Source organism: Caretta caretta, chromosome 2, assembly GCF_965140235.1.
Source record: "Caretta caretta isolate rCarCar2 chromosome 2, rCarCar1.hap1, whole genome shotgun sequence".
NCBI lineage: Eukaryota > Metazoa > Chordata > Testudines > Cheloniidae > Caretta > Caretta caretta.
The window spans coordinates 122,244,350-122,271,815 of NC_134207.1; the positions used below are offsets into that span (position 1 = coordinate 122,244,350).

A 27,466-nucleotide genomic window follows, 5' to 3' on the forward strand; every position below is an offset into this window, starting at 1 on the left:
AGTGACTTGCTTCCATGAACCTGCCGGGAGCAGCATGAATGAAATTTACCCCGAACAGAACAAGGCAAACCCGCTGGTGCAGGAAACCAGCGACGGGCGGAGGCTGAGGAATTAAACGCCCCGTGGGGGGCTCCGGGCGCTTCCGGGGACAGGAGGGCGGGGCGCCGGGGCTCAGCGGAGCTAACACAAGCCCGAGGCCACCTCCCCTTTGCCCAGCGCCACCGGAGCCGCTTCACTCGACCTGCGCTCAGCAGCGATCGACGCCGCCAGCCGCTCCCGCACCGGTACCGCAGCAGCCGCCCCTGGTTCCAGCCCCGGCCTGGCGCCCCCTGCCGCGGTGCCCGGGGGCCGCCCGCGTGTGGGGCGGGTGCTGCCGCGCTCGCTGCCTGGGGCGCGGTGGGAACCCAGAGCCGGGCGGGGGCGGGGCCGGGGCTGCGACTTGTGTTTAGTTCCCAGCCTGGGGCTCGGGGTCGCTCGGGTCTGGCGGGCGGGCAGGAGACGCTGGGAGGCGGAGTCGGGCCCGGGCATCGGCCCCAACGGGGTTGGCTCAAGCAGCCGAGGGCGGGGAGGGGGGGTCCGGCTGGTGTCCGGCGAGTTTCGTTTCTCTTGCAGTGAGCGCTCCTGCTCGGGGCGCTGGGACAGCGTGTGCGGTGGGGGGTGAGAGCCAGGAACCGAACCGTGCCCCCCGCGTGTGATGGAAGCCGCCAGGCCGGGGGGTGCGGCACCCTGTGCTCCTGGTGGGATGGGCGGGAGCGAGGGGGCAGCGTATGGGGGGGACAGGGGAGGAGTCAGGCTCCTAGGAGACCGGGCCCCGGAATCTTGACTCCACAACTCACAATAGGCACCCGGGGGCCTTTCCTGCCTTGAGAAGGTGACTCAGCCTGTGGTTTCCGCCTCCCAGTAAGACCAGGTGGAGGAGGGGGGTTATTTAGCCTTATGGTCCCTCCTAACCCTGTGATTCTGTGCGCCTGGCGCTGGGTTTCTTAGTGCCAGCCAAGGACCCTTCCCTGGTTCCCTTGCCGGTGGGCTAGGACAGAGCTGGTGGGTGTGGTACACGCAGCACAGGATGCTGGCTTGTAGGTGTCACATATGGAGTGGGTCCTCTGGAAAGATTTAAATATGAGGATTGAAGTTACTTTGCAGACTAATTCAAGAAGGGTGTTTCATGCATGAGAGAAGTGCCAAGAAGGAGAGACGATATTTGGTAGAAGAGGTTCTTTAATTTAGCAGACAGAAACATGATGAGATCCTATAGCTGGAAGTTGAAGCTTGACACAATCAAATGGAAAGTAAAGTACAAATTTTGAACAGGGAGGATAATTAATCATTGGAATAATCTCCCTAAAGACCTGATGGCTTCTCAGTCACTTCACATTTTTAAATTAAGATTGGCTGTATTTCCAAAAGATATGCTGTAGTTCAACCACAAGTTATGGGGTTGATGTTGCCCTGATGAACATGTGTGAAGTATCTTCACATGCTTATAAGGAGAGTGAAGCTATTGGGCTTATGCAGATAGTCATGAGAGACCATCGTGATCCTTAAAATCTGAGTCCTGTACAAATTTGATGTTTGCTAGCATTGGTAGAATGGAGGGAATGGGGCGGTTTGGGCACGGGATGTTGCTGGAATGAACAGACAAAGAAAGTAGACCAGTTATGCAGGGCCTTGAAGTCAAGAACAAGAAGCTTGAACGTAATGCAGTTTGGAAGGGGAGCAAGCCCTTTGATAAACAAATCCCTCACATCTCCTAGTTTCCCATTTCTACTCCATAACTTTTTGTTTCATTCAACTGGATTTATTGAATATGTATACATTAAGTACAGTATTTAAACAGAGATGGACAACATGATACACACCGCTACCTGACACATGCCTCAGATGCACTGTGACGAACAATATGAAATGAAGTTAGCACTATAGCCTCTTAATATCTCTGTGATAGTTTTTAAATGTAATATCAATTCTAGAAAAGGTAGCATTTATTCTCATGTATATGCAGGTTAGCAGTTATCAAATACATTTGATTTTTTCCCCTAATTTTGACTCTTTTCCCTCTTTCAGCTTCAGTAACTAGAGGAGAAATACACTGGAAATTTGCAAGACTATAAAGCCTGTGGCAGCTGTCAGGATTGCAAGATTGTTTCTTACTTGGACTGTATTGACCATAGATCTAGAAATTTTTCTAAATTCCAAAAGAATTGTCTGTTGCGGCATGGAAACTCGCACTGTAATGCAGGGAGTTATCCTACACAACACAGAGCAAAGGGGAAATACGAGCAATACCCTTTTATGAGATCCCAGAAGTTTATTCCCTCTGACATGTAGCAGTCTGTACCAGCACACATACAGATTCCACTCTGTTTGGGAAACTAAAAAAGCAGCTCCATTGTCATGGTCATGAAAGGAATCTGATCGGCTAGGTCTAATGGTGTGGACCATGGTATACATAGACCTGTTAACCACAGAGAAATGCATTCCTCTAAGGGAGAGGGAGACGAGTGTTCTTTTCCTAATAGGATTATTGTAAAATGGAAAAAGGCTGATAATTTATTTACTTGGTAACATTGCCCTCAAACTGTGTTCAAGAGCTTTAATCCAGATGGTCAATTAACATTCTAAATCAAACCGAGTCAATGTATTCCTGCTATTTCCAAGGTAGTAGCACTATTTTTGGAACCAGGGTGAGTGTCCATTGGTATGCTGATTATCTGTTTTAGGGTTTTGATAAACTTCTGTCTTCTGTAATAAGACCGCGTGATTAAGACAGAGGGTTTTGATAAACTTCTGTCTTTGGTAATAAGACTGCGTGATTAAGACAGAGGGTTCTGATAAACTTCTTTCTTTGGTAATAAGATTGCATGATTAAGACAGATCGGTCTTGCAGTATTTGGTCAGAGGTGTTTAGGAGCTAACAGATTTATATTTTGCTGTTCTATGTCTCCTAGTTTTGGGGTCAAGGAGGACAAAGAACAAGTGACAGTACTGAGTCTGATTTTTTTTCTGTCACAGAATACATTTAATTTAAATCATCGTGCCATTTAATTTCAAGGTGTTTTAATAGTGCCAAAAAACTACATGATGCAAAAAACAAACAAAAAACTCTGCAGGAATTAAAACTCTAAAACATGTATGACATCTGCACAAGAGAAGTGCAAGTCTTTACCTGTGTATGTGGTGTAAAATTCTCTGTGGATTCTTTTTTTAAATTCAATCTAAGCTTTACAGTGCAGAAGTGTCTCATGTTCCAGTGGTACTTAGGGTAACCAAACATGGACTGAATCAGACTTCATGTTTCTGGTAACACTGCAACAGAAACTAATTTGTAATCTCTGGATGTCATGATGACCAACAGTAATTCCTCCCCCCCCCCCCTTTTTTTTTTGTTATTGTTTTTTAGATTCAGTGGTACAATCGGATGGAGTCTGGGCTGTGGGACCCCCCCTCTCACCGGGTCTCAGTGCCTAGGCTCCAGCCTAAGCTTGAATTTTACACTACAGTTTTATAACCCTGCTGCCTGAGTCAGCTGACCCAGACTAGCCACATCTGTCCCTCAGGTCTTTGTTGCAGTGTAGACCTAGCCTGTGTGTCTTGCCCAAGGCCACACAGGCAGTCTGTAGTAGAGCAGGGAGTTAATACTGGGTCTCCTGCGTCCCAAAATAGCACTGTAATCAGCAGTCCATCCTTCTACAATAATGATTTCTTTGCTACTGCGCTATGAGGGTGCACTTGAGAAATCCCCTAAATAGCTGAATATTTTTAGAATATTTTTATTAGAAAGTTGCCTTGACAGTTTTGTCGAGTCTCTGTAGTTTGTTCTCGCTCTTTATTGCCATATCAATAACCAAATAAATCCTCCACACCATTAATTTCAATTAGTATTGCCTGCTGGTCATAGGTTCTGAAAATACAAAAGATATCATCAGCTGTAATTGGGAGCTTTCCAGTAATTTCTTTATGCACAAGTATATTTACAATGAGCAACTACTGGGCGGCAATATGAAAATAAAGCCATTAAGTTAACGGAGATTAATAAAGAGACTGTAGTGTGGACTCCTTTTCATGGGCTATTGGACCGAGCTAACCAGATTCGCTTCATATAAGCTATAGAACGGTCATCAAATGTCAACGCTGGTTTGTTTTATTATTAATATGTGTTCTTGGATGGGCACATATGTCTACTACACATCTTCATTAGACTTTCTTTAATCCTAAAGGTTCTGTCATGCTACAATGTGAATTAAGGGTAATACATTCTTGTCATGATTGCTGTCAGTGTCCCAATTGGTTGAATGAGAAATGCTGGAAGCGGAATCTCCAGTTGGTCACTGACAGACAGGAATAGATGGGCTGAGAGTATAAAACAAAATCACTGCTGAACAATTGCCCTCTAATTGAGGTGTCAGGAGGAAACAGGAATGGAAGTAAGAAAGGGATGAACCGTTAAAGAGAGAAGACTGCAAAAAAGAGCTCTCGTCTTACTTGCGTTTCCCTCACCCTCACAACCTCCCTCTCCTATTTCCTATTATATTTTCCTATTTCTCTTCCCATTTCTCTTCCCTATGTCTGCAGAAGTGGCACTCCACCCCCTAGAACATATAGTCACAGGATCCACTCTCCATAACTCTGCTGTGAAATAGAAGACAAACACTATCCTAGAAAGCAGTGGGAAGTAATATGGGGATTTACCACGAATGAGTGAATAAGGCAGGTGTTTATAGAACTTTACACCCAAAATCAGTTGACAAAGTTATCAACCCAGCTCATCCAGTGACTATTTTACACCAGAGAATCTAATATAAATTCAAATAACTATGTACTACAGGTTGGATTAAAGTAAATTTGAGGCATTAAGAATTGCATAGCTGTGACTTAAACAACATGCCTGCAATAATGACCATTACATATAAAACATATTATATGAAAATATTATATAAAATGTATTAAATATTAAAATAAAATATGAAATATAAAACATTATATGAAATATAAATTGTACTCATGTGATTAGACAGTCTGCTAGATAGGTACTGAATTCCTGAAAAATAGCTTTTAATGCTATTGAAAATCAACATGAATCTTAGAGTGTTGGAAAACTTTGCAATTTGTGTGAGTTTGTCCCACTTGCTATCTGAAGGCTCTTTTATATAAACTCAGATTTTGAGAGAGAGAACACGTGATCCTTAAACTTATTTGACACTGTGCTAGATCCTGAGGTGGTGTAAAACTTCAGTGGAGTTATGGTGCTTTATACCAGCTGAGAATCTGGCACATTAAATACTCCATTATATTTTAAATCTGTATCTTATGTGACCTTTCCTTTGTGTTTTATCTTATAGGTTCTGAACCATGGATAACCTCAGTAAAGCAAACACCACCTTTGCACTCAACCTATTCAAAAAGCTGAGTGAAAATACCAATACACAGAACTTATTCTTTTCTCCTTTGAGTATCTCCTCTGCTTTGTCCATGGTTCTTTTGTGTGCAAAAGTGAACACTGCAGCCCAGATGGCAAAGGTATGTCTGGATAAACTTGAACCACTTAACACAACTTTGTATTTCCAGTAGAGATAAGGAGGTTTTAGTACCCTTATACCAGGCACTGGTGAGACCTCACCTGGAATACTGTGTGCAGTTCTGGTCTCCTAATGTTTAAGAAGGATGAATTCAAACTGGAACAGGTACAGAGAAGGGCTACTAGGATGATCTGAGGAATGGAAAACCTGTCTTATGAAAGGTTTCAGAGTAGCAGCCGTGTTAGTCTGTATTCGCAAAAAGAAAAGGAGTACTTGTGGCACCTTAGAGACTAACCAATTTATTTGAGCATAAGCTTTCGTGAGCTACAGCTCACTTCATAATGCATCTGATGAAGTGAGCTGTAGCTCACGAAAGCTTATGCTCAAATAAATTGGTTAGTCTCTAAGGTGCCACAAGTACTCCTTTTCTTTCTGTCTTATGAAAGGAGACTCAAGGAGCTTGGCTTGTTTAGCCTAACTAAAAGAAGGTTGAGGGGAGATATGATTGCTGTCTATAAATATATCAGAGGGATAAATACCGGAGAGGGAGAAGAATTATTTAAGCTCAGTACCACTGTGGACACAAGAACAAATGGATATAAACTGATCATTGGGAAGTTTAGACTTGAAATTAGATGAAGGTTTCTAACCATCAGAGGAGTGAACTTTTGGAATAGCCTTCCAAGGGAAGCAGTGGGGGCAAAAGACCGATCTGGCTTTAAGATTAAACTTAATAAGTTTATGGAGGAGATGGTATGATAGAATAACATGATTTTGGTAATTAATTGATCTTTAAATATTCATGGTAAATAGGCCCTGTCAAGGTTCCTCCCCAACTCTGAACTCTAGGGTACAGATGTGGGTACCTGCATGAAAAACCTCCTAAGCTTATCTTTACCAGCTTAGGTCAAAACTTCCCCAAGGTAAAAAATATTCCACCCGTCGTCTTTGGATTGGCCGCTACCACCACCAAACTAATACTGGTTACTGGGGAAGAGCTGTTTGGACACGTCTTTCCCCACAAAATACTTCCCAAAACCTTGCACCCCACTTCCTGGACAAGGTTTGGTAAAAAGCCTCACCAATTTGCCTAGGTGACTCCAGACCCAGACCCTTGGATCTTAAGAACAATGAACAATCCTCCCAACACTTGCACCCCCCCTTTCCTGGGAAATGTTGGATAAAAAGCCTCACCAATTTGCATAGGTGACCACAGACCCAAACCCTTGGATCTGAGAACAATGAAAAAGCATTCAGTTCCTTACAAGAAGACTTTTAATAAAAATAGAAGTAAATAGAAATGAAGAAATCCCCCCTGTAAAATCAGGATGGTAGATATCTTACAGGGTAATTAGATTCAAAAACATAGAGAACCCCTCTAGGCAAAACCTTAAGTTACAAAAAAGATACACAGACAGAAATAGTTATTCTATTCAGCACAATTCTTTTCTCAGCCATTTAAAGAAATCATAATCTAACACATACCTAGCTAGATTACTTACTAAAAGTTCTAAGATTCCATTCCTGGTCTATCCCCGGCAAAGACCAGCATATAGACAGACTATAGACAGACACACAGACCCTTTGTTTGTCTCCCTCCTCCCAGCTTTTGAAAGTATCTTGTCTCCTCATTGGTCATTTTGGTCAGATGCCAGCGAGGTTACCTTTAGCTTCTTAACCCTTTACAGGTGAGAGGAGCTTTCCCCTGGCCAGGAGGGATTTCAAAGGGGTTTACCCTTCCCTTTATATTTATGACAGGCCCAATGGCCTGTGATGGGATTTTAGATGGGGTGGGATCTGAGTTACTACAGAAAATTCTTTCCTGGGTATCTGGCTGGTGAATCTTGCCCATATGCTCAGGGTTCAGCTGATCGCCATATTTGGGGTTGGGACGGAATTTTGCTCCAGGGCAGATTGGAAGAGGCCCTGGAGGTTTTTCGCCTTCCTCTGTAGCATAGGGCACGGGTCACTTGCTGGAGGATTCTCTGTTCCTTGAAGTCTTGAAACCACGATTTGAGGACTTCAATAGCTCAGACATAGGTGAGAGGTTTTTCGCAGGAGTGGGTGGGTGAGATTCTGTGGCCTGTGTTGTGCAGGAGGTCGGACTAGATGATCATAATGGTCCCTTCTGACCTTAGTATCTATGAACCAGATATCTCTACTGAATGTTCTGTACCTATGGAAAACTCCCATTATCATCCTTGTGAGCCTGAGAGTAGAATTTTGGTGGCACCATACAGCTGAGGTGTCTTGAAAAAGAGCTGTCTAGCTGCCTCAAGAGTTAGAAAAGAACTTCTTCAATTACATTCTCTGGGGTTAATATCAGATTATACTAATCCCCTAAATATGTCTTAAAAACATAGCCAGGAGCATTTTCTTAAAATCAGGCCCCCTGTAAGGTGTCAAGTTGGGCAACCAAAAAAATCACTAGTCACTTTTGAAAATGTAGGCCTCGTTCATTAAACTCTTAATGCCAAATCCTACTCCAATGAGCACTCAGAACCTCGAGAGAGAAAGAGGGCCTAGGGAAGAAGAGTTGGGTGCCAAGTATGGAGCCCTGAGGTCCCACTGAAAGGTCAAGCAAAGACCTAAGAGGAGAACCAGGAGACAGAGTTACAAATGCAAAGACAGAACAAGATTTAGAAAAAGAAAGTGATCAATGGTGGCAAAATTGGCAGGAGTCAGGGAAGATGAGCATGGAGTTGAGGCCCTGAGATCTGTCTGCAAAGAAGGACTTCTGTGTTGCAGCTACATACCCTTTTAGGTTCTCTTAGCTTGTAGGTTTTTAGTGTAGTATGAAAGGGGTCCTGGGGTGAGAATTACAAATTTCAGAACTAAATTTACAGCTGTGTACTTAGAGCCTTATACAATATTGGGTTTAGGGGAGGTGAAGAGTTTGCCTAAACTTGCAGCTTCAACAGTAAAATAGGGTGAAGTTGAAACTGATTCCCTATAATATGTAAGGACTTTTAGAATTGGCCTTGTAACTGCCCGTGGGAGCCAGCTGAGGTCACTCAATTAGGGTGAACTGCAATCAGAACTGGGCAGACAAACCCCAAAAGCTGGTGGATATTCCAATACTTAGATTTACCAAGCCAGCACAAAACAGCTTCTATATTACCTCACTGGTTACTCAGAAGTCCAACTAATGCAGTTCCTTTAAAGTACCCAGTCTCAGGCCTCCATCCAGACTCACATGTCAGATATGATGATGATTACTAAAAATCTTATCTCATCATATAAAATAAAAGGTTCTTCCAATCCCAAAGGGTCAGGCACACATCCAGGTCCACTTATAACTTAGATCTTACCCAAAATACATGCTTATAGTCAATTCTTAACTAAACTAAAATTTATGAAAAACGAAAAGAGTTAGTGTTGGATAAAAGATCAATATACATACAGACTTGAATTCCATTCCTGAGGTTCAGATACATAGCAGAGATGAGTTTGTAGTTGCCAAAAGTCCTTTTAGAAATAGTCTATAGGTTATAGTCCAATATCCATATTCGGGGTGACTCCAGTCACTGACTGGGGATCTCAATTCTTATGGCTTAGGGTTTCCCCTTCTTGAAACCCAAAGCAGATCTGAGATGAAGGAGGATTGTGTCCCAGGGTTTTTATACATTTCCAGCAGCCTTTTGGCCTGAGAGAATAAGCTTAATCTTCTGCCTCCCAAACATCATGGCAATTAACATAGTGTAATTTATCCATTAAACAGTTCATATATAGTTTATCACAACCTTCAAAGAGATACATAGACAATAATACTATTTCACTCAAGTGTTTTCTAACTGTTAATATTCCTTTTTTGATCTTTGGATCAAAGCTATAGCAATAGACAAGACTTATTTGCTTACATCACAAGACTATGTCTTTTGTTTAGAATGATTAACTACCAGACTAGGAGACGTTGCTAAAAATTACATGCACTAGTGCGTGCAAACATTCTCTTGTTCTGTGTAAGTAAATCTCTTGCTCAATATATCAACCAGTACAACAGCTCTGCAATTGTTATGGTATTCATATCATGGCTTTTTTTTTTTAGTAGTTATTACTTTTAAGCAAATTCAACATTTGGGAGGTAGTATTTAAAAAAAAAAAATCAATCTTAATCAGTGTGTCACCTGAACTCAAACTGAGGATTAATTTTAAGCTTTAGTACTAATTATGTTTAAATAAACATTGAGACAAATTCTGCTGTTACATTGGTGTAAAACTGGAATAACTATTAGATTTCAATGGAATTGTGTCAGATTTACATCTATGTAAATGAAAGCAGAATATGGCCTGATCTTGATTTTAAAACCGTTGACCTACGAGACCGGATATCAGTGAATTTAGCCCAGAGACTTACCATGGATGTCCCACAGAGTTATCCCAGACTGCATTCGGTTGAATTGGGCCTATTGTGTCCTATGGGGACACTTCCTTTGATGAACCGCCTGCCTCCCCTGTTGGCTGTTGTGGCCCTTTGGGAAGCCTCTGAGGTCTTGGGCTATTTTTGTCGCTTTTGACATTTGCCTGCCCACATACAGTAAAGCACTGTAGAGCTAAAGTTTTCCCTTAGAAAGGGCTTTTCAGGGTGTCTTACTGCAGTACAGTGTTTCATACTAGAAGAGTCGTTCTCGATCTCTAGTAAATAAAGCTTGCTTGTATTAAAGCAAAGAACTAACGTACTGGAACACTAGGTCATCCATAGCATTTCTTCATTTCACTAATGTTTAAGCTCAAATAAGAGCCAGATCTGTTCTTGAATGTATTCCCAAGAGAACCTGTGCTAACTATTGTATTATCAGGTGCTTCATTTTAGTAAAGAAGAAGACGGAAAAGCATGGGGAATTGAACAATGCAAACATGTAATGATGCAACAAATAAAGCATTATGGAAGGCAAAATGGAGGCCCTGTTACAAAGGGACAAAGGCAGCAGCATCCTATGGTAGTGGTTGAATTGAAGGCATAGTTCCAAAACATTGCTGGAAGCTTTGGGAAAAGGACTGTTGAAAGGGATACCGTCAACATAAATCTTACCTTGTCTGAATTTTTTTCTTTAACCTCTTAGTCTTGCAAGTAACAGTTCAGATTAAGGAAAAATGAGGGACATTTCCCCCCAGTTTGTATGTTTGTGCATTTGACAGCACTTTGTGTTTCACTCTTTCTTCCATACAGACATTTTCCCTGTTTGTCAGGCTCTTTTGCACAATGAAACAAATTTAAAAAATGCAACTATAAAGCTACAAAAATCGACATGGGGATATAGAGACAGATATGAGACCTGAAGCTACTTTAAATTCATGTTTTGAAACTGAGTAGATTTCAAGTTGATTGTTTTCCTTTAACTCTCCAGAACTGTTCATTTATGTGCCCTAAAGCTAGGACTGAGTGAGGGGTCTCTTCAAAACAGCTATGTTTATTTCCATGGTAAAATGTTTTTTCAGCAGTTTCTCTCTTCGAACCTTCACAGTGAGCTCCCAATGTATTATGTAATGGGAAATCCTTTCCCTTTTAGGGCTGCCTTGGGTGTTCAGGCTGCAGCTTTCATCTCTAAGCTTCTGAAAGTCATTGTACTAACCTGTCCCAAAGCCCATGTTTCAGCACATGTGGGTCATGCTGAGTGTATTTCTGTCTCTTTCTATAGGTGCTTTCCCTGGACAAAGGTGAAGACATTCATGATGGATACAGTCCCTTATTTCTGAAATTAACAAACCAGGCACTAATTATTTCTTAAGATTGACGTTTAAATTTCTTGCAGTAAGTCAAACGTTCAGTTTGCTTTTGTGTTATAACACATTTGCTACGCTTCCACTTCTGAGTGCAAATCCAGGGATTGGCTTTAATCTACAGGCACTATGTAGTTCAGGACCTGGCTAACCAAAGCCAGTCTCCTTGTAAAATCCAAACAATTTGTGTGCTCAGCTGATTGTTTGACAGTCCCTAGCTCTGAACTCTTGAGAACTGGAATGGAGTGTTGTCAATGGAAGGTCCAACAAACCCGAACTCTTCAGCATTCCATTAATCACTCAGGCATTTTTGGCCAGGATCTAAGATTTTAAGAATTTCCTTCCAATGGTGGACAGGGAGGGCAATAGGCATTATTGTGTGACTTTTTGAGGTGTCTTCTCTCCCCTTAAATTGGACAGTGCATTCAAAGGACACAGCAATGGGCACATAATTATTTTTTTAAACCAGACAAGAGTGATTAGAAATTCTTCAAAGACTTAGCTGAGAGTAACGGGTACTGGGGTATATATTTCCCTTTTAAAATGTATCCAAAAAGTGTACCCCTGATTTTAACTTTACTCTTTCTGACCCGCTTCGTTCATCTCAGAAAATTAAGAGGTAACTGAAAGTCTCTCTTGAGTCCTAGACTAAAAAACAAGCTTACATTTTCAGTAAGCCGATCAACCTTACCCTCCCCAATCTACAGTAATTTTATTACTAAAAGAGATTGCCAGTATAAATTGGCTCAGGGCTTGTCTACACAGCCAATTAACAGCACTGCAACTTTCTCACTCAGGGGTGTGAAAAAACACCCCCCTGAGTGCAGCAAGTTGTAGCGCTGTAAAGCGCCCATGTAAACAGTGCTCCAGCACTGGGAGCTATGCCCTTCGGGGAGGTGGTTTTTTTAGAGTGCTGGGAAACCTGTCTCCCAGCGCTACGCTGCGACCGCACAAGGCACGTTAAAGCCTTGTGTAGATTAGCCCTATGATCCAGAGCTCCTCTTCTCAATAAAGTTAAAACCACTGTGATTAAATATTTAAACTTGGCATCTTTGGCATTTTGTCCATAAAATGGAAGACTCCAAAATACAAATTGGAGAAAGACAGCATGATTTTGACCTAACCATGTAATTACTGACCTATTGACATTTTCACAGTAGACCTTTCCTAAGGCTTAAGAGCAGGTCATTATGGTCCACACATACTGTACAAAAAAGATATAGAAATAACCCCCTGAGGTTTCACTTCTGAACTAGATCAGGTTTGAGATACTATGGGAGGGTTACAAAAACCTTTTCTAGAGACCAATTTACAAAGCTTTGTACTCTCAAACCGAAGCAAATTGATTGCCTCACTTCACCATGCAGTCTTGTTGTTGATCTGTCAGTAGGCCAGCTGCTCTGACTCAGAAGGTAATAATAGAAAATAAAACGCTCATCTTGAAAAGAAGTGACAAGTTGGTTTAAGACTGACTCTTTCTGAAGGGGTGGAGGAAGAAGAGGTAGATTCTATGTTTGAGTCTTCTGCAACTGCACACCAGAAAAATGTATTGTTAATGCACCCTCTTTAGTTTGTCCTAGACATGTATAGACTCCTGCCGGAAATGCTACCATGCAGAGCTAGAACAACTTGACTTCTCTAGAGCTGCAGAAGATTCCAGAAAACATATAATTGCCTGGGTAGAAGAAAAAACTGAAGGTAAATAACTTGCAGAGTTCCACAGTGTCTCTCTAAACAGCTAAAGCCTGCTTAAAAAGCATATGGCCAATAGGAGAGATACAATAAGGGAAGGAGAAGAAAAACAGAACTGAATCCTTCAGATTAAGATGAAGTTCTTGTATTGTGCAGCTGGTAGAAGATACTGTAGTTAATAACACAACTAAGTAGATAGATGCGTACCAGCTAAAATCTATTCTTCCTTTAATGTGCCCTAAAGGTAAAATCCAGAATCTGTTGGCTCAGGGCGTTGTTGATTCAATGACCAGACTGGTCTTGGTGAATGCCATCTACTTCAAAGGCAACTGGGAAACCCAATTCAACAAGGATTGCACAGTGGAAAGGCAATTTAAAATTAACAAGGTATGAAGTAGAGAAATGTCTCTAATTTTGCAGTACACTTCACCCAGAGAAAACAAGAAATGCTTTTAATAAGGATTGCCCTAAATACACTTTACCACAACCCTCTGTTCTGTTCTATCCCATCCCATCCCCTCAACACAACCCCTTTGGTTAGTTTATTGTAAATATCTTTGAAACTGCATTTTCAAATAAATACATTAGCTTAGATGTATCCCTTGTTTACTTCATTCTCTCTCTGTTTTCTGCTATACCTCTCAGTGTATCTTTTCAGCGTTGGAGGGCAGTAACTTTGACCATAATTACAGAACTTAAAATAGTCTGAATTTTAACATAGAAGGGAAGAATGTGGATAAATGAGTGTCAGACAGTTTGGGATTCCATACATTGTTCGGTGGTTAGAAAACCTGTAAGTCAGTTAACCTCCCTGTCCTTGAATCTGTTGCTGTTTTGTGCGCAGAACTACCACAGAATTAAGTTTACTTACAGAAACTGGTCCCTTCTGCTTCAGTTTTTACCCAGTGATAAAACTGGGACACAAATAATGCTCAAGTACCTCACGTCTTGTAAGCTTTGATTTGTAAAATGTGTGGCAATTGCTTTGAGGAGGATTAGCCATGTAAATCAGGAGCAACTCTACTGCAGTCAGTGGAGCTAAAACAGCTATACTTAGGCCTCGTCTACACTACGAAATTAGGTCAATTTTATAGAAGTCAATTTTTAGAAACCGATTTTATACACTCAATTGCGTATGTCCACACTAAGCGCATTAAGTTGGCAGAGTGCATCCTCACTACCATGGCTAGCATCAATTTACAGAGCGGTGCACTTTGGATAGCTATCCCATAGTTCCCGCAGTCTCCGCTTCCCATTGGAATTCTGGGTTAAGCTCCTAATGCCTGATGGGACAAAAACATTGTCGTGGGTGGTTTTGGGTACATGTCGTCAGGCCTCCCTCCCTCCCTCCGTGAAAGGAACAGCAGAAAATCGTTTTGCGCCTTTTTTCCTGGGTTACTTGTGCAGTTGCCATATCACGGCAAGCATGGAGTCCGCTCAGTTCACCGTCACCGTACGTCTCCTGGGTGCTGCTGGCAGACGTGGTACTGCATTGCTACACAGCAGCAGCTCCTTGCATTTGCAGCGGACGGTGCAGTAGGACTGATAGCTACTCACACCACCGTGTGTAAATCTCCTCATCTTAAAGTGCATCCACTCTACCCAAGGCATAACACAGTAATGCTCATTGTGGCGATAGGCCAGCCCTCCTTCTTGGAGAAGCTCATGCATCCTCTTGATGCTGTCTCCAAATAGCACAAACAGGGACTGGTAAGATGAGTCTGAAGAGCTCAGGCCATTTGCGTACCAAGAAACTGAATGAAATGTGAGCCACCCTGTGTGTGTACCCATCCCATCCTGGATGGTGAAAGACATTCAGGAGTGCCTGGAAGTCCTATTATCTCTCAATGCCATCTTTTAGAGAGAGAATTTTATTGCCCAGCCCAATCCATGCTATAGTCAGGCCAGCATTCCAGAAGCCATGATTTAGACAAACTGGAGAAATGGTCTGAAGTAAATAGGATGAAATTCAATAAGGACAAATTCAAAGTACTCCACTTAGAAAGGAACAATCAGTTGCACACATACTAAATGGGAAATGACTGCCTAGGAAGGAGTACTGTGGAAAGGGATCTGGGGGTCGTAGTGGAACACAAGCTAAATATGAGTCAACAGTGTAACGCTGTTGCAAAAAAAGCAAACATCATGCTGGGATGTATTAGCAGGAGCGTTGTAAGCAAGACATGAGAAGTAATTCTTCCGCTCTACTCTTCTCTGGTTAGGCCTCAACTGGAGTATTGTGTCCAGTTCTGGGCGCCACATTTCAGAAAGGATGTTGACAAATAGGAGACGGTTCAGAAAAGAGCAACAAAAAATGATTAAAGGTCTAGAAAACATGACCTATGAGGGAAGATTGAAAAATTGGGTTTGTTTCGTCTGCAAAAGAGAAGATTGAGGGGGGACATAACAGTTTTCAAGTATGTAAAAGGTTGTGGGGAGGAGGAGGGGAAAAAATTGTTTTTCTTAACCTCTAAGGAGAGGAGAAAAAGCAGTGGGTTTAAATTGCAGCAAGGGAGGTTTAGGTTGGACATTAGGAAAAACTTTTTAACTGTCCGGGTGGTTAAGCACTGGAATAAATTGCCTAGGGAGGTTATGGAATCTCCATCATTGGAGACTTTTAAGAGCAGGTTAGACAAACGCCTGTCAGGAATGGCCTAGATTATTAGTCCTGCCATGAGTGCAGGGGACTGGTCTAGAACTTCTCGAGGTCCCTTCCAGTTCTATGATTCTATGATTGTTCAGAAAAAAATCCAGATGCTACTACAATAAAATACGGCCTTTTAAATTTACACTGTGAGAGAAATTCATATCCCCAATTCAGAGGAGGTATTTTTAAAACTGGTTTGTTTTAAGAAAACAAATAGGTATTAGAACCAGTCATATCATATAAATTCTGTTCCTTCAATGGGATTACTCACATGCTTAAAACTAAGCCCTTAAGTAAGTATTTGCAGGATCAGGCCTTAACCAGAAGATTAGTTTAAAAGCACTGTAAATTAATCCCCCTGATGACTGAACTGTACAAATACCAACCCTTCTACTATCATGAGTAGAATTTACAAAAACTTATTCTAGTAACTATATGTTTTAGGAAAATAAACCAGTTTGCAAATACTTCCTATGCATTGTAGACCTATATTCCTCTGACACGAAATTTAAAGGAAAGTGTTTTAGCTTGGTAGCATGTTATTTTTTCCCCCAAACAAACATGGACCAATGTTATTTTATTGCCAGATATTCTGAATATTCTTGAATTATCATATTTCACTGTTAGTTAACATTAAAAATTACTCAAGTGGTGCTAATTCCAATACTGACACTGATAGTAAACATCAGCGTGAGCCTACGAACAACTATACATTTCCACTCACAGAAACGAATATTGGTGTTTAGGCACCCAAGCATTAAAAATTAATCCGACTTACATGAAAAGAAAATCAAAGCTATACGTACTTCTGCTTTATGTGCAATTCTGCACAATGTTTAAAACGATGCTATGTTAAATTCCGAGTGAAAAATTCTGCCAACTACAAAAAAGTATTAACAATCAGCATTTTAGAATTACATAAGCAGAAATAAACCCACTGAAATTTTATGCTTAAGTAACAAATGTAAAGCAATGGGCCTGATTCTGTTCTTATTTACACAAGCTTTACACCAATGTTACTTAAATTGATTTCAACAGTTACTCTGGAATCAGGCCCATAATGTTGAAATTCCTCAATATACTGTGAATTCTTTCTACTGCAGAAAACATTTCAGTTAAACAACATTTTGGGGGTACTTTTATATTCTCATCATTAGAAGCAAACACTGGCCCTGTGTCAAAATATTCAAATCTAGCAATGCATTAGTAAATCAGAGCCAAAAAGAGATGCTGCTGCAGATGGAATGAAATCTGCTACCAGAGGATAACTGGTTGTTTGAAGTATTCTTCTTGTTCAGTCACATATTGACTCGTCCCAGCTTACAACATTTGGGAGGCAATGTGGCTCAATGGACAGAGGGCAGGCCAAAGAAAACCGGGATTCTACACATACAGGAAGTTGTTTAACCTTTCCTAGCATCTCAGTTTCTCCATTCCAGTTCTGTGATTCTATGGGTATGTCTACACTATGGAATAAGGTCGAATTTATAGAAGTCGGTTTTTTAGAAATCTGTTTTATATATTCGAGTGTGTGTGCCCCCACAGAAAATGCTCTAAGTGCATTAAGTGCATTAACTCGGCGGAGCGCTTCCACAGTTCCGAGGCTAGAGTCGACTTCCGGAGTGTTGCACTGTGGATAGCTATCCCACAGTTCCCGCAGTCTCCACTGCCCATTGGAATTCTGGGTTGAGATCCCAATGCCTGATGGGGCTAAAACATTGTCGCAGGTGGTTCTGGGTACATATCGTCAGGCCCCCGTTCCCTCCCTCCCTCCGTGAAAGCAAGGGCAGACAATCGTTTCGCGCTTTTTTTCCTTAGTTACCTGTGCAGACGCCATACCACGGCAAGCATGGAGCCCGCTCAGGTAACCGTCACTGTATGTCTCCTGGGTGCTGGCAGACGCGGTACGGCATTGCTACACAGTAGCAGCAACCCATCGCCTTGTAGCAGCAGACGGTACAGTACGACTGGTAGCTGTCCTTGTCATGTCCGAGGTGCTCCTGGCCACGTCGGCTGGGAGCGCCTGGGCAGACATGGGCGCAGGGACTAAATCTGGAGTGACTTGACCAGGTCATTCTCTTTAGTCCTGCAGTCAGTCCTATTGAACTGTCTTATGGTGACCGGGCAGGCGATACGAATTGCAAGCAGTCCTATTGCATCATCTTCTGCCGGGCAGGCAAGAGATGAGGATGGCTAGCAGTCCTACTGCACCATCTTCTGCTGAGCAGCCATGAGATGTGGATGGCATGCAGTCCTTCTGCACCATCTGCTGCCAGCCAAAGATGTAAAAGATAGATGGAGTGGATCAAAACAAGAAATAGACCAGATTTGTTTTGTACTCATTTGCCTCCTCCCCCGTCTAGGGGACTCATTCCTCTAGGTCACACTGCAGTCACTCACAGAGAAGGTGCAGCGAGGTAAATCTAGCCATGTATCAATCAGAGGCCAGGCTAACCTCCTTGTTCCAATAAGAACAATAACTTAGGTGCACCATTTCTTATTGGAACCCTCCGTGAAGTCCTGCCTGAAATACTCCTTGATGTAAAGCCACCCCCTTTGTTGATTTTAGCTCCCTGAAGCCAACCCTGTAAGCCGTGTCGTCAGTCACCCCTCCCTCCATCAGAGCAACGGCAGACAATCGTTCCGCGCCTTTTTTCTGTGCGGATGCCATACCAAGGCAAGCATGGAGGCCGCTCAGCTCACTTTGGCAATTAGGAGCACATTAAACACCACACGCATTATCCAGCAGTATATGCAGCACCAGAACCTGGCAAAGCGATACCGGGCAAGGAGGTGACGTCAGCGCGGTCACGTGAGTGATCAGGACATGGACACAGATTTCTCTGAAAGCACGGGCCCTGCCAATGCATGCATCATGGTGCTAATGGGGCAGGTACATGCTGTGGAACGCCGATTCTGGGCTCAGGAAACAAGCACAGACTGGTGGGACCGCATAGTGTTGCGGTTCTGGGACGATTCCCAGTGGCTGCGAAAGTTTCGCATGCGTAAGGGCACTTTCATGGAACTTTGTGACTTGCTTTCCCCTGCCCTGAAGCGCATGAATACCAAGATGAGAGCAGCCCTCACAGTCGAGAAGCGAGTGGCGATAGCCCTGTGGAAGCTTGCAATGCCAGACAGCTACCGGTCAGTTGGGAATCAATTTGGAGTGGGCAAATCTACTGTTGGGGCTGCTGTGATGCAAGTAGCCCACGCAATCAAAGATCTGCTGATATCAAGGGTAGTGACCCTGGGAAATGTGCAGGTCATAGTGGATGGCTTTGCTGCAATGGGATTCCCTAACTGTGGTGGGGCCATAGACAGAACCCATATCCCTATCTTGGCACCGGAGCACCAAGCCGCCGAGTACATAAACCCCAAGGGGTACTTTTCAATAGTGCTGCAAGCTCTGGTGGATCACAAGGGACATTTCACCAACATCAGTGTGGGATGGCCGGGAAAGGTACATGACGCTCGCATCTTCAGGAACTCTGGTCTGTTTCAAAAGCTGCAGGAAGGGACTTTATTCCCAGACCAGAAAATAACTGTTGGGGATGTTGAAATGCCTATATGTATCCTTGGGGACCCAGCCGACCCCATAATGCCATGGCTCATGAAGCCGTACACAGGCAGCTTGGACAGTAGTCAGGAGCTGTTCAACTACAGGCTGAGCAAGTGCAGAATGGTGGTAGAATGTGCATTTGGACGTTTAAAGGCGCGCTGGCGCAGTTTACTGACTCGCTTAGACCTCAGCGAAACCAATATTCCCACTGTTATTACTACTTGCTGTGTGCTCCACAATATCTGTGAGAGTAAGGGGGAGACGTTTATGGCGGGGTGGGAGGTTGAGGCAAATCGCCTGGCTGCTGGTTACGCGCAGCCAGACACCAGGGCGGTTAGAAGAGCACAGGAGGGCGCGGTACGCATCAGAGAAGCTTTGAAAACCAGTTTCATGACTGACCAGGCTACGCAAGTTCTGTTTGTTTCTCCTTGATGAAACCCCCCGCCCCTTGGTTCACTCTACTTCCCTGTAAGCTAACCACCCTCCCCTCCTCCCTTCCATCACCACTTGCAGAGGCAATAAAGTCATTGTTGCTTCACATACATGCATTCTTTATTCATTCATCACACAAATAGGGGGATGACTACCAAGGTAGCCCAGAAGGGGTGGTGGAGGAGGGAAGGAAAATGTCACACAGCACTTTAAGCATAGCACTTTTTAAAAGTTTACAACTTTAAAATTTATTGAATGACAGCCTTCTTTTTTTCGGGCAATCCTCTGTGGTGGGGTGGCTGGTTGGCCGGTGGCCCCCCCACCGCGTTCTTGGGCATCTGGGTGTGGAGGCTATGGAACTTGGGGAGGAGGGCGGTTGGTTTCACAGGGGCTGTAGTGGCAGTCTGTGCCCCAGCTGCCTTTGCTGCAGCTCAACCATACACTGGAGCATACTGGTTTGGTCCTCCAGCAGCCTCAGCACTGAATCCTGCCTCCTCTCATCACGCTGCCGCCACATTTGAGCTTCAGCCCTGTCTTCAGCCGGCCACTTACTCTCTTCAGCCCGCCACCTCTCCTCCCGGTCATTTTGTGCTTTCCTGCACTCTGACATTATTTGCCTCCACACATTCGTCTGTGCTCTGTCAGTGTGGGAGGACAGCATGAGCTCGGAGAACATTTCATCTCGAGTGCTTTTTTTTTTCTTTCTAATCTTCACTAGCCTCTGGGAAGGAGAAGATCCTGTGATCATTGAAACACATGCAGCTGGTTGAGGAAAAAAAAGGGACAGCGGTATTTAAAAAGACACATTTTATAAAATAGTGGCTACACTCTTTCAGGGTAAACCTTGCTGTTAACATTACATACATAGCACATGTGCTTTCGTTACAAGGTCGCATTTTGCCTCCCCCCACCGCGTGGCTACCCCCTCAACCCTCCCCCCTCCCTGTGGCTAACAGCGGGGAACATTTCTGTGTAGCCACAGGCAAACAGCCCATCAGGAATGGGCTCCTCTGAGTGTTCCCTGAAGAAAAGCACTCTATTTCAACCAGGTGACCATGAATTATATCTCACTCTCCTGAGGATAACACAGAGAGCTAAAGAACGGATGTTGTTTGAACGCCAGCAAACGTACACTGCAATGCTTTGTTGTACAATGATTCCCGAGTACGTGTTACTGGCCTGGAGTGGTAAAGTGTCCTACCATGAAGAACGCAATAAGGCTGCCCTCCCCAGAAACCTTTTGTAAAGGCTTTGGGAGTATATCCAGGAGAGCCGCGAATGCCAGGGCAAAGTAATCCTTTCACATGCTTGCTTTTAAACCATGTATAGTATTTTAAAAGGTACACTCACTGGAGGTCCTTTCTCCGCCTGCTGGGTCCAGGAGGCAGCCTTGGGTGGGTTCGGGGGGTACTGGCTCCAGATCCAGGGTGAGAAACAGTTCCTGGCTGTCGGGAAAACCGGTTTCTCCGCTTGCTTGCTGTGAGCTATCTACAACCTCATCATCATCATCATCTTCTTCGTCCCCAAAACCTGCTTCCGTATTGCCTCCATCTCCATTGAAGGAGTCAAACAACACGGCTGGGGTAGTGGTGGCTGAACCCCCTAAAATGGCATGCAGCTCATCATAGAAGCGGCATGTTTGGGGCTCTGACCCGGAGCGGCTGTTCGCCTCTCTGGTTTTCTGGTAGGCTTGCCTCAGCTCCTTAAGTTTCACGTGGCACTGCTTCAGGTCCCTGTTATGGCCTCTGTCCTTCATGCCCTGGGAGATTTTGACAAAGGTTTTGACATTTCGAAAACTGGAACGGAGTTCTGATAGCACGGATTCCTCTCCCCATACACCAATCAGATCCCGTACCTCCCGTTCGGTCCATGCTGGAGCTCTTTTGCGATTCTGGGACTCCATCATGGTCAGCTCTGCTGATGAGCTCTGCAGAGCACCTGCAGCTTGCCACGCTGGCCAAACAGGAAATGAGATTCAAAAGTTCGCGGTTCTTTTCCTGTCTACCTGACCAGTGCATCTGAGTTGAGAGTGCTGTCAAGAGCGGTCAAAATGGAGCACTCTGGGATAGCTCCTGGAGGCCAATACCATCGAATTGTGTCCACAGTACCCCAAATTCGAGCCGGCAAGGCCGATTTAAGCGCTAATCCACTTGTCAGGGATGGAGTAAGGAAATTGATTTTAAGAGCCCTTTAAGTCGAAATAAAGGGCTTCATCGTGTGGACGGGTGCAGGTTTACATCGATTTAATGCTGCTAAATTCGACCTAAAGTCCTAGTGTAGACCAGGGCTGAGTTGAATTTGAAGCTCTCACTGCTCAGGAGAATGCCATGAGCCCTAGGCTATCAGGTAGTCTAGAGTCTCTCCCACTGAAGCTTGTCCACTTTGTGCAAATTAAATTGTCATTGGAGCAGGGATTAAATGTGAGTCCCCCTCCTCTGAGCTGAGATTCTTTTCTCTGCACGTGGATGATCTAGTGCTTTTCCCCTTCCAAATTCTAATCCACTGTTCTTCTGAAATTGTGTTATACATATCACCTTTCATTTTGTAAGCAAGAAAAGAGAAATAATTTTTCCACTCTACTTAGCACTGATAAGGCCCCAGCTGGAGTATTGTGTCCAGTTCTTTGGGAAAGATATGGACAAATTGGAGAAAGTCCAGAGAAGAGCCAAAAAAAAATAATTAAAAGTCTCTAGAAAACATGACCAATAAGGAAAGATTGGAAAAGTTGGGTTTGTTTAGTCTGGAGAAGAGAAGACTGAGGGGGGACATGATCACAGCCTTCAAGTACGTAAAAGGTTGTTATAATGAGGAGAATGATAAATTGTTTTCCTTATTCACTGAGGACAGGACAAGAAGTAAGGGACTTAAATCACAGCAAGGGATATGTAGATTTAACATCAGGAAAAACTTCCTAACTGCAAGAAAGATGAGAATGGTGAGGTAGCCTCTATTTTTGGACCAAATTCTGTTAAGAGAGACAGGCTTTCAAGCTACACAGAGCTCTTCTCCAGGTCTGGGAAAGGTTCTCCAAGGATTACAGCAAAATGCAAGGTGGAACAGATCATGGACTGACACCCCATCACTGGAAGTTTTTAAGAAAAGGTTAGACAAACACCTGTCAGGGACGATATAGAAAATACTTAGTCCTGCCTTGGGGCAGGAGACTGGACTAGATGACCTGTTCAGGTCCCTTCCAGTCCTTCATTTCTATGATTATATGATTTTCTTACTTACATATTTTGTTTCCTTCTCAGACTCTTTTCAACAAGATGCACAGATTTACCAATGTCTGAGGTTGAGAAGAGAACTTTGTGTGTTATTGTTAGTGCAAAATGCTTAGTTATGGAAAAGGTAAGAAGATTGCTGAGAATTTCTTTTTCAGAATTTCAAATCATCAACAGCTGGCAAATTACACCTTTCACAAGAGTTGATGATTATCTGTAGCAATGTGATATGCTTTGGAAAGTGGTGACACCTGCAACATTTTGTGTAAACTCTGCAAGCCAAATTTTGCTCTTACACTGATATAAATGCATCGTAATTTACTTTAAACCAACAGGATCTGTGGGGATCAGGCATTCTGAAAATCAGGCTTTTTATTTAGGTACATAAATCTGGGTTTAAGTGATTACCTGTAGGCACCCACATCTGAAAATTATATCAAAGTGACTTGCCCACAGTCACACTGGAATATAATGGCAGAGTCAGGAATAGACTCCTGAGCCCCAGCCTTGCACCTTTTGCACACGATCCTCTGGGGATGTAACATTCTGGACAGCTGAACTAATCCATGCAATCCTAAAATGGACTGGTTATAGCAAAAAGACTTACAAATATTCCCTTCACAAATCATAACAGTAACTAAAACCATAAACTTACAAAGAAGAAATGCTTACCTGGCTATAGAGAGGAAGTTTGAAACTTGCTAGATATTTGGTGTGGTGTCTTGCAGGGTGCTGGAATATAAAGCATTTGCAACACCCACTGGCATTATCATATGTCGAAATTATTAGATGTATGATTTCTTAACGGTATCTTCCATAACTAATTAGAATGCAATCCACAGAATATTTTTTGTTAGTCATAAAATATAATTATCATTCTTATACTCCTGGAAAGATAAGACACTATTTGTCAGAGGCTACCTCTGCTGTATATTTTCACTCATCCTCCAACGCAAATCTGCCCTAAATATGGTGGATTAGGCCCCCTTGGGAATCCTCCTCCACTGCCATAGAGCCACCATAGCCAGGACTAATGAACAGAGTGTGGCTAGGGAAAAGTGAATGTGCATAACTTTATTCACATGAGAAGGCCCATTTAATTTCACATGAATAAAGTTGTGTATATGCTTAAGTTTTTGTAGGATTGGGACCTGAATCTTTATACTTTCACCAATCGCATAAATAATCTCAGAACAGAGATAGGATAATCTAGTGGTGTTTTATTTCGTAGCTGAGAGATCTGACAAGGCACGGGACTGGATAACAGATTTCTCAGTTTTAAAGCCACAAGGGACCATTATGATCATCCGGCTCAGAGGTTCCCAAATATTGCACCAAGGCAACCACCAACTGCATTTTCTTTTCTTTTCTTTTTTTTTTTTTTTTGGTAATCCATTAATACACGTGTGCACCCTCTGCCTGGCTCCACAACCCAAATCCCAGCCTGGTGTAGAGGGAAGCCCCACCGCGGACAGGATTTGGAAAGAAAGCCTGCCCCAGCTGTTGTGGGGTGAGCAAGGGGTGGGCTTGCTCTCCAAACCTGCACCCTCCCCCAGGGCTTCCCCTCCAAACTGGCTGGGCTGGGAGAAGTATATGTTTGTCTAGGCCAGTTCTGGCCCTGGACATGATAACCGATCTGTAACCTTCCAGGACCCACTGGTGGGTCAGGACCCACCATCTGGGAAACACTGATCTAGTTGGCCTCCTGCATAACACAGGCCAAAGAACCTCCCCCATTAAACTCTTCTTCAAGCCCATATCTTCTGTCCGAGCTATGTATGGCGTATCGTTCAGAAAAATCACCAGTCTTGATTTAACGATGTCATGTGATGGAGAATCTTACCCATGTAGGTAGATGTAGACTGTGATTAAGTCAACGCTAAACCTTCTCTTGGATAAACTAACCAGGTTGACCTTAAGTGTCTCACAACGTGGTATGTTCTCCATACCTCAAAACATTCTTGTAGCTCTTTTCTGAACATATTCCGATTTTCAGCATCCCTTTTAAGGTGTGGACTCTGCCAGCTGAACTACTTATGCTGCTGTACTTCTTACTGTTGCTGCAGGGGTCTGTCCAATTTAACCAAAACTCTAGAATTTTGAAGAAATTTAAATTTTTATATATGTATATATATCACTCTTTCACAATGGGGTATTTACTTTTTAATGTATTTCTAACAAAATGGATGTCCCTGCTAGGCAAATAATAAAGAATCTTGTGTAACAAGTATAATTTCCTACCCACCTGGGGCTCAGAAAGGTCAGAAGAGTAGCCAGGTCAGGAAACTCCAGGATAGGGTTTGATGCAGGGAGTCAAGAAACAGCTGGAGCTGATTGGCCTCCCAGGGAGCCAGGCTGGGGCAGGTAAATGGAAGAAGAAGTTAGCTTTTGTGATCTGACATTGGCTTGCTAAGAGTACAAAACTGATGGGTCACAGAGGGGTTTTTTTTAAGATGCTCACTAATGTGTTTCAGGTCTGTTTGGAACTTCCTCATACCTTTTCTGTGAAAGAAGAAGGAACTGGAGACTTTATTAAATAATGTTTGGAACTTTTCCCATATCTCTTCCCTGAAGGAAATAGAAGCTGAAGACTTGGTTTAAATCCTGAGGAGAAAGTTGTTGGAATTGTGCTACTTCTCTCGAAAAGAAAGGAGGCATCAGATATTTTGTTTTCTCAGATTCCTCCGGGACTTGGCCTTTGTTTGCTCAATCTGGAGGCAAGGTAACTTTGTTACTGTTTTATTGGATGTCTTGCTGTAATTCTTTCTCCATACTAATCGTGATAAGAAAAGGGGGGTGTGGTGCTTGGGAGTGTGCCTCTGATTCTGATGAGCCTTAGCGACAATCTACAACGTCAGAACATCAGGAGAGGTGGGGCAACAGCCTACTTAGAGCCAGTTGTTTAAGTCAGGACTCCAGGTCCACAAACGACATGATGGGGGATCTTGATCTCCTAAAGGAGTGACTTGAGGTTGACCACAAGGTGTCCCACAGTAGAGGGGGCTGGAAGTTATCAAAAGACCAGAACTGCTTGGAGCACTGCCTGCTTGCTCTCACCAAGCAGAAGAGAAAGAGACCCCTGTGCTGGTGGAGTGATATGCAGGAGAAGGGACTTGGAGCCCAGAAATCCCAAAGAACATTCCAAAGTGTTGAGGAAACTGAGGCAGGGAATGACATAAGTGTCCTGTATTTTCCATGACGGTGTACCGTGTACCTTGCTTTTGCTGTTGAAAAGTAAGTGTGATTGCAGTGCTGCCAACTTGCACGATATCTCCCTGACTCACAACAGCTGGGCTGGGGTTGCAGCCAGTCTGGTGATAACATAAGACACTCCAGCTTCCTGGTGAATGTCATCTCTCCCTAGGGGGAAAACAGTCAGACTGCTTTCCCCACTAGGGAAGAGCAGCAGTGCAGAGCTACTGCATGAATCAGGCAGAGTTCACTTGCCCCTCTCCTCAGGAGCTGATATCATTCTCAGAGGGGGAGAAGGGGAGGAAGAGGAGCAGAAAGCCTGGCAGCTTGGGGTAGCCTCTCCCTCCCCCTGTGAGCAATGGAGATGACCCCTCTGCTCCTCCCCTTTCTCCCTGCAGTACATGGCCTGGGAAAGGGCAGCAGGGGATGAATAGACCCCAGCCTATAAGGAGGAGAAGGGGGACCTGCTGGAAGCCCCCTTCCCAGGGATTGAGGAGTCAAGAGCCCCAGGAGTTGCAGAGAGAGTAGAAGTAAGGCTGTGGGTAAGTAGTTCTGATGTGGGGTGGGGGACAGGGAGTGAGAGTTCCTACAGCAGGGGTGAAAATTACCTTAATAAATACGGGAGTATTGGCAATGCTAATTCTCTCTCTCGCACACACGCACTGGGGATGAGCAATGGGAGGTCAAATATTAAAAAACAGATTAAAATAAATACAAAATAATCTCTCCCACCCCTTAAAGCTCATTGGGCTGGGGGATAGACTCATGATTTTTGAGCCTTGGGGATTGGCAATACTGGATTGGTTTAAAAATCCCTCTGCAAAGTGTCTTATTGGCTTCATCAAGGGTTCCCAGAAGGGTTAAACTGTAAACCAGAGTGCCCACTGGGAGGGCGGAGCTGTGGGCAGGGTGAGCTTGCCTGTGGGAGTTCAGCAGTGGCCATCGGGCTGAGGCTACTTCCAAGAAGGGGTATCAAGTAGTCTAACCTCAGAGGGCTGTTGACTGGGGCTGTGACATTGACTAAAAGATTTTACAAAAAGTGCCTGCTTTGTGCAGAAAAGGTTGACTTTATGTCCTAGCCCAAAACCTAAAACATTTTGGTTTTCAGCTGAAAACTGAAAAACTCTTATTCAAAAAGCCTGCTGCGGTGCCTCCTTGGAGTTGTCGTGCAGTTGATGAGCCAGATGGGAGTCAGGATGGTTCCACAGGATGGACTTGCTGGGGGGGTTGGTTTGGGGGTTTTTTTCATTTTTTTTTTTAAGAAAACCTAGCTATGTTTGCACACACAAATCTATGTTAAAGAAACATTAAGATTGCAAAGTCAAGCACACACGAGTTAGGAAAGTCCCAAATTAAGGTGTCTATTCTTCATGATACAGTTTCTAATTACACAATCACATTTTTCCACAGGACTGCTGCTTCATTCAGTGTACAGGATGGACAGCACTAAGTAAATGAGAAGCTATTATGTTTCTGTGTTAAA

General features: G+C 43.5%; 1 protein-coding gene and 1 long non-coding RNA gene across 2 annotated transcripts; both read left to right on the plus strand.

Moving 5' to 3' along the window:
* The first annotated feature begins 82 nt into the window (after positions 1 to 82).
* LOC142070769 (serpin B6-like) lies at positions 83 to 18,716 on the plus strand. The gene is given in 8 exon segments (XM_075124738.1): positions 83 to 284; positions 5,340 to 5,517; positions 11,156 to 11,192; positions 11,195 to 11,383; positions 12,494 to 12,498; positions 12,818 to 12,935; positions 13,174 to 13,316; positions 18,146 to 18,716. Coding segments are annotated over 7 exon segments (888 nt in total). The 5' UTR covers positions 83 to 284; positions 5,340 to 5,349; the 3' UTR covers positions 18,374 to 18,716.
* A 6,803-nt stretch (positions 18,717 to 25,519) lies between these two features.
* LOC142071090 (uncharacterized) lies at positions 25,520 to 27,466 on the plus strand. Its single transcript, XR_012667045.1, has 2 exons — positions 25,520 to 26,525; positions 27,394 to 27,466. It is a non-coding gene; the product is annotated as an uncharacterized LOC142071090 (long non-coding RNA).